We start from the raw sequence: 14,884 nt of genomic DNA, 5'->3' as shown, positions 1-14,884 counted from the left end.
GATAGGAAATATTTAAAAAAGAAAAAATCTGGAACACAGAACTAAAATAATTTAATTTCCGGTCAAAAAATTGTATGCATGAGATATGCAAACATTCATTATTTGCTAAAGTTAGATTTTTAAATTTGCTCAAGATCACTTCAAACAAGCACTGATTGTTAACAATTGAAATTATTATTGTCAATATCGCTACTTTTATTTATTTATTTATTTTTTTTTTTAAAAAAAAGAACAAAAACAAAAAAAATAATAATAATTCATCAATCTATTCAATGATTTTAATATGATAAGAAGAATGAATTAAGACGAATATGTGAAAAAGAAAATTTAGGTAAGAGAAGAAATATATAAATGCTATATAAATTTTTATAATGAAAAAGAAAAAAAAAATGCAATAATTAACTTTAACATCAACTTTTTCCTCTCTCCCTCTCTCCCCCTCTCTCTCTTTCTCTTGTTATTATTGAAATGTTTTATAAAAGATTGGTTTTAATTTAAGAATGATGTAAAAAAACAGAAAACAGGTTGTAAATATAATTTCAATAAAAATTTAATCAAAATCAAAAGCTACCATAACTTACCTTTAAAATTTTTTAAACACCATTTTACATTGCATCAATTATGACTAAACAATTTTTGCGTACTAAAAACAAAACAAAAAAAAAAAAGTTATAGAATTTATTTGCTGATTTGCTGATTATCATCAACTTTATCATCAACATTTCTTATGTTATCGATTTTTCTAAATGATTCTTTGTTTGTTTTTTTCTCTTTTTTTAAACTTGATAACTTAAAGTTTTTTCTTAGTTTTTTTAAAAAATTTTTTTTTCTTATTCGTTCGCTTTAATTTAGTAATTCTAACAAAGAAAGAAAAAGGTAAGGGAGAAAGCGGGAAAGAAAATCATTACATGGTTCCCGAGATTTACGATTTTTGTATATTGTTTTATTAAAATTATTAAAATTAAAGAAAAAAATTTTTTTTTTAAAAAAAAAACGAAGTAGCTAATTTTGAATAAATTGATAAATCGTTTTATTTTGCAAATTCATTTACCATATGTGTAACTTTTCCGCTTTACTATTTTTTCCCTTACGATTATTTAATAAATATTTTTAATTCGAAATAAATAAATAAAATATGTGGAAGTTCTACAAAGCGAAGTTATTTTTTAAATCTGGAAAAAATTTGATGATACAAAATTTTAATATTTTTCATTTTATTGTTTTGTAGAACTTTTCAGTTTTATTAAATTTGCCGTTTCAAATTACAAATATTGATGATTTAATTCGAGAAAAAATGAATAATGTTAAAGATCAAACTTTTCTATTTTGAATTTAATTACAAAAATGATCAAATTAGTTTTTCATATCTAATCTTCTGGAAAATTGATATGTTTTTCTTGCTTTTCTTTACTCCTTAATCATCTTTTTTTTCTCATTACTTAATACTGTACCATTATCATGTTAACTCAACTTAGAAGTTAGAATATTAATTAGATTTCATTGAGAGTAGTTTTAATTCTTTATTTTTTATCACCAGATATATACGGAGTAAGCTAATAAGTCAGAAAATAGCAAATTTAGTTTTTCATTTTGTAATTGATAGCAATTGAAATTCCAAGTTATTCTTCTTCTGTAATAATTACAAAAATATTATCCATTTTTAAATCTTTGAAAATTTCTGGAAAAAAAGTGCAATAAATTATTCCTTTCAGAACATTTATAATAGTTATTATCTATTTTGTCAAAATTAATTTTAACGATTGAACTAGCAGTAAGAAAATGTAAAATATTAATTGAAAAATTTATTTGGGAAAACGTATTATTTATTTTTTGTGAAACTACCATTTAAACTTTACAAATAGAAAGAACTGATAAAGAATGTTTTTCATCTCAATATTGTTTAATTTGTATCATTTTCACAGTCAAAACATTAAAAACAAGAATAAAAAAAAAAGAGAGAGAGTGAAAAAGAAAAAAAAAATGCAAAAATTGAAAGTAATGATAATGTGAAGGATTGATGATGGATAAGAAAAGTGTGAAAGAGAATAAAATAATTAGGAAAAAAAAAATGTTGAAAAATATGAGAATAATATGCTAATAAGTATATTTTTTAATTTTACACTTTTAACAGACCAATAAGCGCCAATAAAAATTATCAAAAGTTTTATGCTAAACATATCACAAAGTTAATCGAATGTTCTTGTTGTAAAATTTTAACTTTATCCATTCATTTCTTTTTTTTTTTTCTTCGACTGATAAAATTTGTTTTTTTTTTTTTTTTGTTGCTTTTGTTTTTTGATGGGATACTTTCTTTCGTTTTCTTTTTCTTTTTTTCATTAATACTTTTAATGCAATCGATTAATCTCCACGTGATAACAAATGATAATATAATTTCAGGTGATAAGCGCCTGTTCGCATTTAAGTTTTTTCGTTCGATTTTCTTTTTATACTAAAAAAGAAAAAAAGTGAGAGGTAAAAAACTGGAAATTTATTTATTCCGGTTCAAATCAAAATAACAAATTAGTAAAAATACGCAAGTAAATACACTGTTCAATGTTATAGACAAAATTTAAAATTGAAATTGGAAATATTTGGTGAATAATTCAACTTAATTTTAATAATATATATTAATTGATGAAAGATGTGATAATTTATTAATTAATAATAATCTTTGTTTTTGAAACTATTTAACTTTTAATATATTGAATAAACAAATTATGTTTTCAATATTAATTATTACAGCAAGAAAAAAAGATAAATGCATCGATTCAAATTATTTTGTCCTGTTAAAATTGTTTGAAATTTCAATTTTCCCATCATCATATTTCATTTCATTGCCAATATTACATACATTAATTTGCTTTAATTTAATTTAATTATAAATAATGAGAATAGAAAACATAGTGTTAATTAGTTCATCAAGCTATCCTTTCATGTATGATCAAATTAAATGATAAAAATTAATTCATAATGTAATCAGAATATGATTTCACAGTGAAGCGCAATCAGCCAAGCAATATTTGTTGGTAAATGTTTGTTCGTTTAAAATAGTAAGGAAAAAAAGAAAGAAGAAGAAGAAAAAAAAAAGGGAGCAAATCAACTCGATTTTATAATTTATATGTAAAAAATTTTTTAAATTTTACAAATTTCTCATATTCCACTTTTTTTTTCCCTCTCACTGTTTTTTTTTTTTTTTTTCAAACCAAAAATGACAGGTAGAAGAGAGAGAGAAGAAATTGAGAAGGGAAGATGATCAACGTAGATGGATGAATAAATAGTACCGAGGAAGTGTAACAGGTGGGGGAGGGGAATATGGGGGAGGGGAGAAGAGGGGGGAAAGCACACTACCGTTGTCGATTCTCACCGTGCAATCGCTATCAATATATATCAGTCCGGGAATGATTAGTGGTAGAGAATGTCATTCCAAGCATTCTTCGAAGTGTTGCACCTAAATCTACCGATAAAAAGAGCAAAATCGTTTTGTTTTTCCTCATTTATAGCGCCTATTCAACCCTTTTCTCCCCTATTTAAAATATCATTTAAGTTTTAATCATTTAAAAATATATCAGTTTACTTTTGCTTTAACTGATAACCAGAAGAAATCAAATAGTAATAATTATCATTGTTTATATAAATCTTTTTCAGTTTTTTTTTATGCAGTAAATTTATTGTATTATTTAAAAAATAAATAAGATTATTGTATTATTTAAATATAAACTTTTTTGTTATTTAAACTTTTATATTTATTTAAAAATGGAAATAGTAACAAACAAAATATGTTTATTATAATTGGTCAAAACATTCATAATAAAGGAATATTTAATTATGATAATAATGACAAATAATTTATTAAGGCTTAAATTTTTATTAATAATCATTCGTACAGGAACATTTCTAAAAATTTTGGTGTTAAATAGTTTACGATTAAAATAATATTGTAAAGGATTGTCTCTGTTTTTTTTCTCATTATTTTTCTTAGATTTAATTATGATTTAAATTTATCATTTTACTAGTACAATTAAAAAAAAAACAATTTAATGTAAAAATATTTGATAAGTTGTGTAAACAAGTTTCTATATATGTATCTTTCTTTCCCCAATCAATCAAACAAGTTATCAATCGATCAATCAATCAATCAATCAATCAGTCAATTAATTAGCATTCACACTTCATAGTTCATCGTATGATAACTTTGACATAACATAGTGATAACATAACAGTCAATATTTATCATAAGCACTAAAATTGCCCTAGTTTTGATAATTATTGCTGTGAGTGGCATTAATTGATCATTGTGATAATTGACATGATAAGTGAATGTCCGTATTAATACATATTTGTGGATCATTTTGTAGTAAAGTCGTACAATGTACAAAGTTTAAATTTATAAAAAATAACATTTATTAATGAAATTATTAGCTAACTGATAAAAATTGTTGATTTAAGCATATCTAAATAATAAAAAATTTAATTTAGGTATAATATGTGTAAGTATAAATGAAAATAATATATTTATCTGTATAGAAAAACATATTAAAAAAAAGCATACGTTGACATGTAAATGCACATATTAATAATAATATTTGAAACATTTTATATTGTCATTAAAGTATAGTGGCAAAATTATGTATGAAATATGCCAAACAGTTATTTTCATCAATTGATGCACCTTTTCCATTGTATACCTTTTATCTATAATTATGTTATTTTGAAATATTAGTATTGCTTTATGAATTTGATCTTTTGAACTTTTTCTTCCTTTCTTTCCTTCTTTTTCTTCATCTTCGCTTAAATTTCTTTGAATTTAATCCATTTATTTAAAAAAAAAGAAGAAATTATTATTTAAAGCTTCATTAGATATATATCTATTTATGTATTTCACTCTAATTTTGCTTCCTAAACCTTTTTTTTTTTTTCAATTCATTTATTTTCGGAAAGGAAAACCAGGACATATTAATACTAATTAGTTTGTATGATATGGTTGAATGCTTGAATAAAAATAAAATGAGTTCAACGGTTACATATTATGTCATAGTATTATTATTATTTCTTTTTTTTTGCTTCTTTTAAAGGTCGTTCTCATTTCAGTAATGTTGATAATAATGACAGGATAATATTCATTAATTTCTTCTTCTTTTAGCATCTATTCAAATATGACTTTTTTTTTCCTTTTAAAATAATCATTATCATTTTAATAATTGTTTGTTTACTTCGTTCTTTAAGTAATATTACAATCTTTATTGTGCCAATAACTTTATTAGAATAAATTTGCATATGAATATATACGATTATGCTAAAAAAACAATCATTTTGTTTTAATCAATCCACTCTGGCAAAAAAAAAAAGAAAAAAATCCAAAGTTAAGAAGAGAAGATAATAATAAAAGCATAATTAATTAAGTAATATCAAATAGTCAGAGAAATATGCCATCATTATTTGTAGTACTATTTAATATTATCACTATATTCTCTCTTCAAAGATAAAAAGAAGAAAGAAATAATAATTATGATTAGTAAAAACAAATTTTTTTTTTCTAAATTAACATAATTATCTTTAATCATTGCTTCTTTTCATTAAACACTATTTTTTTTTTTCTTCACATTTATTATAAAAAAATTTATTAACTATTAATTATAACATAATAAGAGGAGAAAAAGAAAAAGAAAGGAAATCTTTCAGGTAATTTATAAAAATAGAAAAGATATTTTAAATTGTTAATTTTAAAAATGAACAATTCATTGCTCTTCTCCTCTCAATCATATTGATACTACATACACATTCATAACACAGTCTTATCCTGTTCCGCATTTTTATCCATGTTAATATCACGGAATAACAGAAAAACAGATACAGTATAGTTTAGAAATGGGTGAAAAAAGGAGGAAGGGAGGAAAATTAGAAGAAAAAAAGGAAAGAGAGGAAGAAAGAGAGAGAGAGAGAGAGAGAGAGAGGGGGAGAGAGGGAAAGATGAAATTGTGTATGAGTAGGCCGAATCGGAAGTAAAAAGAGGAAAGAGAAGTGGAAGAAGTGGAATGATTATTGTGAAAACGACATGGTGAAGAACGATGGCACGAAGACTACAAACGTTCAAATACTTCAAATTTGCAAATTCCAGTTTTGCAACGACAATCAAGGCCTGCATTCCATTCAGCTCTTTCTCTCGCTCTCTCTCTCTCCCTCTCCCTCCCTCTCTCCCTTAGTTTTCTCCGCAAAATGCCGAAATGTCATCCAACCAATCTATCTATCTATTCATTCATTCATTAATTCATTCATTTATACTTTTACTCATTCATGGCATCAAACCATTTATGGTGTCAACATTTCCTGGAAGAGAGAGAGAGGAAGAGAGGAATGATTTGATCTTTTAGTTTCCGATAAAGTTTCAAGCAATATCCGCTTGAGCTTAACTTTTCATTTATTTATCTGACGGAAATAATATTATATTTGTGATAATTGTCAACGGTAAATTTGTAATTCCTCATTTCCTCTTACTTCGTTCTGTTGACCTTTATTATTCCTGATTTTTTTTTTTTCTCCTTTTTTCAAGGTCTCCCTATTATCATCAAGCATGAACCTCAAATATCATCTCTATTATTCTCATAGTTTCCTCTTCATTCTACTTTTATTCCAAACTTTTATCCATTTTACTTCAAACAAACTATCATCTTTTTACATCAATTTTCATTTTTCATTCAGTCATCATATCGCACATTCCATTCATTCAACTTTTGTAAATTTTCTTTAATCTTATCCTAATTTATATATATATATATATATACATTTTTTTTTTAATTTCCTTTTTTTTTCGATCTTTCAGCCATCTTTTTTTTTTCTTTTTCTTTATTGTAAGTTTGAAACATTGTTGAACAAAGACCAGAATAGCGGCACAATTTTTTAAATTTTTAAAATGTTTTATTCATCAGGAAAATTGGTAAAAAGTGCAACATGAAATATAAGTAATTTTGAAAAATTAAAACTCTTCAACTTTTCAAACTAACCAGTTATTTGTTTATTATTTGCTATGTTAATGATAAAAATTTACTCCCTAATTGTAATGCGAAAAATCAAGAAGTAAACTATATAACCATCAAAAACTTATTTACTTGATGCTTTTTCTGTTTTTGCGACTGACTATAGTTTACTGTCAATTATTTTATTTAATTTAATCATTAAACTTACTACTTTATCTTTATTCATTCATTACTGATATATTATAATCAAATCAATTTAATAGAATGATTTCATTGACAAAAATCACTTACATACTTCCATTTCTATTGCTACTATCATTTCCATTTTTTTTTTTTTTTTTCTTTTTTTGCAACACTATATTTCAGCAAATACTTTTGTTATTGATAGAAATGGATCATTCGTATAACAAAATTTGGAAATTTAACTTCAATCGTATATAAATTATACACAAAAGCACAAAATAGTTGATATGATCATTTCATCAATACAAGCATTGCTTCTTTATTTTTATTTTTTTATCTTTTTTCCATAAATAATAGTTATATTAGATGTAAGTAAATGTGAAAAATTCATTTTGATTTCTACAATTTGAAAATTTTCTGTTTTTTTTTTTTTTTCTGTAAAAAAAAAAAAAAAGAAGAAAGAAAGATTATAACAATACGAAGAAAAGCATTCATTATTATACAATCACTCTATACCAAGCATTTTGTAAAGACATTTTTGCATGAATATAACAATATCTGATGTCTGAAAATATTATTGAAATTAGAGTTTAAAAACTTCTAAAATAGCTTTGAATGTGCATTACTAATGAAATAATATTTTAAATTAAAAAAATTTCTTTTCTAAAAAAACTTTTTTTTTTGCTTTTAGGAATTTGTTAGAAACGAAAAAAAAAAAGAAAAAGAAAAGAAAGGAATAGTTTAAATTACCAAATGCAATGTACAGTTGTCCAATGACCCAACCACCGACATTATCAATTAATCTACCGTTAGGTAATCTAACAATACCTGTTCGTATATCACCATCTTATATACCATCAACAATTATATCACCACCAGTAACTAGCACTGTTACTTCATCATCCATTGTGCCACCACCACCATATCATACGATAAACATAAATAGCATACCATGTGATGCGGATATTGATGTTGTTGGAATTACCGATGTAGCACGTGATGTACACCTTGATGATGATGATGAAGAAGAGCAATATGATAAGGTTAATATATAAACTTTTAAAATTTCATTTCTTTAAAAAATTAAAAAAAAATTGTTGAGATTTTACGAAATTAAAAAAAAAAAGGAAAAGTATTAATTTTAGCCATTGGATTTATCGCTTAAAAAACGTGAAATGCGCTGTTTACCATCATGCTCATCCATTTTGAAATCACAACCTCGGCCAACCGTTATACGAAATGGTTATGGTATATTTTATTTTTTAGAAAGAGAGAGAGAGAATTGAAGAGAGGATAAAAAGATGAGAATTAAAATTCTAAATTTAACATCAACAATTGCTTTTTTTTTTCTCAATGAAATCAATTAATTAATTGATAGATGCAAATATTGTAGCGAAAAGGAAAAATTTTTGTTTTATTATCAAATTACCATTAGTGCAAAATTTTTGCAAGTACTTTTTTTTTTTTTTCATGAATTTATTGCATCCTTAAAAAGAAAACAAAAGAAAGAAAAAATTATTTTATATTCAAAGAAGAAAAAAATTTTTGATAATTGTTACTATTATTAATTATTATTATCATTGGTATTGTTATTATTATTATCACTATTATTAATTATTATCATCATTATCATTATAGATAGGTGAACAGATGAATTTATGGAAATAGCTTATTTCTGTTTTCTCTTTTTTTCCATCCGATAAGCATACTTTGACAAATTTTATTTTTTAATGCATCTTTTTGCTAAACTTTTGCCACTCAAATTTTTAAAATAACGAAAAAAGAAATTTATTAGAGAATCGAAAAATACCTCTGTTATAAATAATTATGTTTCATGAGACAAATAATCGCCTTTTTTTAACAAAAATTTCCTTTCATTAAGTTTATCCTTCATACATACCCCTTTCTCCCTTTTTTCCCACTTTATATTATCCTCTTATCACATTCTTTTGCATTTTTTCTCCTATTATCTCCTCCATAGTAATTTTTTTTTTTTTTAAAAAAAAAAGTAATTAATTAATAGAGGAGAGAAAAAAAAATCCTCTTATATTAATGAATGAAAGGCATTATATAACATTATCTATCGTTCCAAATCATTTATTTATTTTTTTTTTGTCCTTTTTTTTTAACCTTATAATGCAAGCATTGCTTGTTTTAATTATTCATATAAAAACCACAGGGTCCGTGAATTGTTTCCGAATGTATTATGCAATAATAGATCATTTCCGGTTACTAAAATTTTCTCACATGCTGACCAAATTACAATTTAGAGCAAGATAAGGTGAAAAATATTAAACATTACTTTCATTACACAATTTCATTCAGTCAAAAAAAGAAAAAAAAATTTTTTTGGAATATATGGCTGATACTTTTTATAATCATTATGTAAATGATAATTGATAAAAGATAGTATGAAATGGATAAAGAAGCATCTAAAAGGAAATTGAAATGATTAAATGAATCAATCATAGCTAAGATCAGATAAACTGGATCAATCAATAAATGAATAATAGAATATTATTGCAATATTTTAAGTTACAAATATATTTTACACTGAAACTTTACTTTGTTTCTTTTTGCTTTTTGCTTTTTTTTGTCTCTCAGATTTTACAAGTTGACAAAAATATTTTTGCATATGAAAACTTTGATTGGTATCGATGACAACTGGTATTAAGTGTAAGAAGGAATGTCGGAATATTCTTTTATGAAACAAAAAAAAGAAAAAACGAAAAACAAAAAAATTTTGCTGAAACATCAGATGATCGTGGTAGATGATAATGGTGATTGGTATTGTCGATGATGCCGATCGCATTCTTTTCCAATTTTTTGATTTTCCAATTTAAAAAAAAAAAGAAAAAAAAAGAAAAAGAAAAAATGGCATCAAGTAATTTTTTACATAATACAAAAAAAAGTTATGAAAATTTTCTTTCAGTTAGCTTTTTTTTTTTCAAACGTTTTCTTTTCAAAAAAGAAAGAGAAGAAACAAGTGAAAAAGAAAAGGAAAAAGAAATTACGACTTCAATTTAACACTTTCACTGAATAATCCAAAAAAAAAAAAAATTTTTTTTTTAAATTAACGAATGAAAAAATGATAGCTATACTTTGATATCAGAAATAACTAACATATCAATATAACAAAACAACATTGAACATTTACTGCCAATATATTATCATATTTTTGCATAATCTAACTTTTTATAGATTACTTATAAAATAATGAAAACTTAGTAGAGAAATGTGAATTCTCGAAATATTTCAAATTCATTTCTCAGTAAAAAATATGGATTTTTTAAAAAAATCTTTTCATGCATAGCTTTTTTCTTTTGTATATTTTATGTACATAAATATTTCCGTAGTTTAAAATGTTAGCAGAAGCGAAAATTTTGTTAACATATGGGAAAAACAAAAAAAACAAAAAGCAAAAAAAAAAAAAAAATAAGTAAATGAGATATTAAAACAAAATTAATTGAACAAGAGTTTCTGACGTTTTTTTTTGCTATTTTTTTATCTTTAAGCCATTTTGTTTGCTTGAATGAAATGAAAATATTATCATTAGTAATAAATTTATTTGGAATATCAAAAAATTTCAATATTAAAATTTGAAAAAAACAGGAAAAATTTTTAATTTGTCCACTAAAATGTACCTTCATTTTATTATTTTTTTATTAATCTGAAAATATTCAACAATTATGAATGATTATTGTTAAAATTTCAACTTTGCTGTAATTTCTAAAAATTCTTATTGTATTTTTAGTACGACGTAATGTTGATATGCGTCGATCAGCTTCCTCAGTAACATCACGACCCACTCCTGAACCAGATGTTTCGGAACATTTCCGGCGATCGCTTAGTGGTAAATGGCCAAGACGGCAAACAAATTATGTTCATTACACACCACCGGTTCAAACTGATGTTGACAAAAAAATTTCCGGTGATAATTTAATCTGTATAAATTATGATCCATATGTAATCCATTCAACAATTTATTTTAATCATTAACAAAAATTACAAATATGTGCACAATTAGCCACATTAGATATATCTAAATTTTCAGGATCACTACTACACCGTAAAAGCAATCAAACAACCGGTTTACGAAGCACTCTATCATGTAGCGTAAGCTCACCACAACAAATTGTTGTGAATAATTCCGGAATTGAAAGTGAGCAATTGAGGTTTTTTTTCATTCAAATTAGGAAAATTTAAATAAAGCAAATCTGAGAAAACCAAAGTAAAATGAAAAAATTTTTTGTTACTGCAATTAAAAAATAGTGATTTTATCTGTATGCAATATCATTTGATTATTCTAAACAAATGTCATAATTCTTTTAACAGAAAAATAAACAACAAATGCTTTTTACTATTTGAAAAAAGAAATTATTTTATTTTTTTTTATTTCTTCTAATTTATCTTTTTTGTCTTTCATAAAATGCATGGAACGTGCATTTTAAAATTAAAAATTGGATTATGGAATATCTTTAATATAGATATTTAATATAATTTAATGGTAAGAAAAAGTTAAATATTATTATTATTGCAATGAAATTGACTGATATTATTCCACCTACTATCACTGATCAAGGTTGATAAACCAGTAAAGGATTGTTAAAGAGAGCTTAAATATTTTATCACTTATTATCTTTCTATTATTTTTTTAAAACTCTGTTATGACTTTCAGCTAATTTTTTTTTCTGATGAAATAATCAAGTATAAGTAACGAATTTTGAGTAATAAAATATATCTATATGAAATTTCAATAATTAAATTCCTTTTTCCTTTTTCAGTAGAAGATCACTTTCGAAAAGCACTTGGAGCAGAGACTTACGAACTTCTTCGTGGAAATCGCTAAAATTCATCTATTACACATTATTTATTACTTGCATTCGATTCTTTTCTCATTCATATTTATTCGTCCAACCATTATTAATGATTAAAGGCATTATTTTTTTCATTTCAAAAAAATAAAAAAATTATTGTAACTTGTAATAATTGATGAAAAGTTATGTTAAAATTGTTTACTTTAATTTGTAGTTAATTTAAATAGTGTAATTTAAATTGTATCAACATTCATTTAGATTAAAATTGATCGAATAAATGATTGTACCTTTTTTTTTTTTTTTTTTATAATCACTAATAATAACATATTTTCACTCATTTTTTCAACGATAACTTTTTTTTCTCGTTTTTGTTGAAATAATTAAAATGAAAATCTCTGATGAATAATTCACAAATCATTAAGCATTAAATGATATAATATATTCTTCTCCAATTCATATAAAATTGATTTCACATAGCAATGTAATCAAACATTTAACCAAATTTTTGTTTTTTCCTTTTTTTTTTTTAAACTTACCACATTTCATTTTTTTTATTTTCTCATTCATATTTAAAAATTATCAGAGATTTATTTGATAATTTTAACATATCACAGTCTTTTTCTAACTTAATACAGTTATCATAATAGCTATATACATACATACACATATGCATTCATTCATTTTTTGGTTATATTGTTGTAAACAATTTAAGCTCTATATTTTAAAATATATATTCATTTGATGCTTCTGGAACAGTATCAAAAATATAATAATTGATCAGTATGATGCTGACAATTTCAATATAATTTCATTGTTTCTTAATGTCAATTATTGATAATATATCATTATTTCATTTAGCAATTATTGATTAGTCATAGTTCCGGAATGATCATCATTTCTATGTATCATTTTAATTAATTGTAATCTAATATTTATTTATTTTCACATATTAAACACATGTTTATCTTATTTCCTATCTTTTTTCAAACAATATAATTCAATTTATGAAATATTTGATGAAAATGGTAAAATTTCAGCAATGTGTAGAGCGACAGCTATTTGAGCATGTTTTTAGCGATTGCTAAGACAGAAAAGAACAAAACAAAACAAAATAAAAAACAAAAAAAGTGTGTCATGCTGTGTCTGTTTATTGAAAGGACCAAAATTAGGATCTTTGAACTGTTGAAGTTGATCACTGACCAAAATTGCCTTTATGTTTTGCTCTGTATATAAAACATTCTTAATTACAAAAAATTTTTTCACTGAATAAATTATTTATTATCATTATATTTAAATCCATAAACAGATACTACAATAAATCTTTACAAATCTGTTTATTTTCTCTTTTATAAAACATTATTTTTCAAAATATGAGATTTTCTACAGAAAGAAAAATGAAATTAAATTTTATTACAATCAAATTTACTATTGATTTGATAAAAATAATGCAACTGAAGCAATAATCCATTTGTCCGGATTTTTAGTACATGGCATTTGAACTTTAGCAATTAACTGATTTCGTTCAGGTGTTGCGTAAAGTGGTACAAATATTGATTTATCTTTTTCATACACATCCGAAGCATCCTGAAAATATTTTTCAAATCTACATTTCCAGAAAAAAAAAAACTTGTTCCTTCATTTTCACTCATTTGAATGTTGCTTTTGCATCGCTTCATACTTACCGCAGATATCCAAGCAATGTAAAGATTTGGAGCTGTTGCAACAGTTGGTGATGTCTGTTTTATTTCAACGATATGATCTTCAAATAAAGCTCCCTGAATGTGAATTCCGGATATTTCCATTACATTTTCATTCTTCAGAAATGCACCATTCCATGCAGTACCTAATTTTAATTCATCCATAGATATATGTTTTTTCCTGAAACTAAGTATACTTTGTTAAATCACAAGTAGGAAGAATAAATTTGAAACTGTCGTGTTAAGAAGTAAAAATTTCGAATTCAAAATTAAATTCAATTTAAAAATAATTATTTAGCACAACCTTGCAGTTAATTGCCGTAAAGCATTAAAGAATGCAGTAGGTCGAAAAATATTGCCAAGTTTGATTGGATTAGCTAATATTTTATAGCTATCATTGATATGTGATAATTGTTCGATTGATTTAGCTTTATGTATTAAAAGTGATAAATATTGAGCTGGATCCGATGGACCTCTCCATGCTTCTTGCCACTCTTCTGGTGTCTATAAATAAATGTAAACAAAATGAAAAGTGTCCTAAGGAAGATTTTATTGACGAATACATCAATAATAAATAAAACTCTTTGTTTTTTTTATAAAAACGAAAAGTAAACTTGATGCATCATTAATGCTCGTGCACCATTAGCAATTTCTGATGTGAATAATTGTATGCCACGTAAACATTTACTTATTGCACCAAGGTATTTATGCACTTTTTGAACCTAAAAATTTTTACATTTCAATTTCATTGCATATTATTAAAATTCAAGTTTATTTCTCTTTTTTCAATATATCAAAAATTATTACATATAATGTGTACCAATGTTATTGCATGAACATATTCCAGAGAAATAATTTCGAGAATGAGATCATCAGTATGTTGTATCAATGGTACATTCATGGAGTGTAATGTTGATTGAGAATTGAGCTGCTTCCAAAGTGTTATAATTGGATTCAAAGCTTTATTCCATACATTCCTGAAAAACTTTCACTTTATTTTAATTCATTTCATATCATTAATTTGCATTGCTAATTTGCTCAAAATTGTCATAACACTATGTATTATATCCATGCAATTTTCATCTTACATCCGATAATTGCTAGCTCATTTGATCGTTTAAATTACATTCATTATGTATTCATGAATGCCATTTAAAGTGATCAGAATTGTTGATAAATCATTTAACAAACATTTTTCGAAATCATTCAGAAAAAA

At 24.3% G+C, this 14,884-nt stretch overlaps 2 protein-coding genes across 3 annotated transcripts in view; one reads left to right on the top strand and one right to left on the bottom strand.

Annotated features, from left to right (window-relative positions):
- Positions 1 to 7,912: 7,912 nt before the first annotated feature.
- Positions 7,913 to 12,003, top strand: Bm5300 (Uncharacterized protein; the record flags this gene model as incomplete). The annotated part of the gene is made up of 5 exons (XM_043073230.1): positions 7,913 to 8,197; positions 8,300 to 8,402; positions 10,909 to 11,085; positions 11,209 to 11,316; positions 11,939 to 12,003. The coding sequence occupies 5 exons, from the start codon at positions 7,913 to 7,915 to the stop codon at positions 12,001 to 12,003; spliced, it is 738 nt and encodes a 245-aa protein (XP_042929164.1).
- A 1,393-nt stretch (positions 12,004 to 13,396) lies between these two features.
- Positions 13,397 to 14,884, bottom strand: part of Bma-che-3 (dynein heavy chain isotype 1B, putative) — a gene marked incomplete at both ends in the record, with an annotated part of 28,222 nt that continues 26,734 nt past the window's right edge. For both annotated transcript variants that reach the window (XM_043073228.1, XM_043073229.1), the window contains 5 exons: positions 13,397 to 13,555; positions 13,654 to 13,849; positions 13,973 to 14,172; positions 14,283 to 14,390; positions 14,489 to 14,645. In XM_043073228.1, the coding sequence (XP_042929162.1) occupies positions 13,397 to 13,555; positions 13,654 to 13,849; positions 13,973 to 14,172; positions 14,283 to 14,390; positions 14,489 to 14,645 (820 nt within the window). The remainder of the gene's footprint in view (positions 13,556 to 13,653; positions 13,850 to 13,972; positions 14,173 to 14,282; positions 14,391 to 14,488; positions 14,646 to 14,884) is intronic.

The sequence above is a fragment of the Brugia malayi genome, assembly GCF_000002995.4.
Source record: "Brugia malayi strain FR3 genome assembly, contig: Bm_v4_ChrX_scaffold_001, whole genome shotgun sequence".
Classification (NCBI taxonomy): Eukaryota; Metazoa; Nematoda; class Chromadorea; order Rhabditida; family Onchocercidae; genus Brugia; species Brugia malayi.
This window is presented reverse-complemented; position numbering and strand designations above follow the sequence as displayed.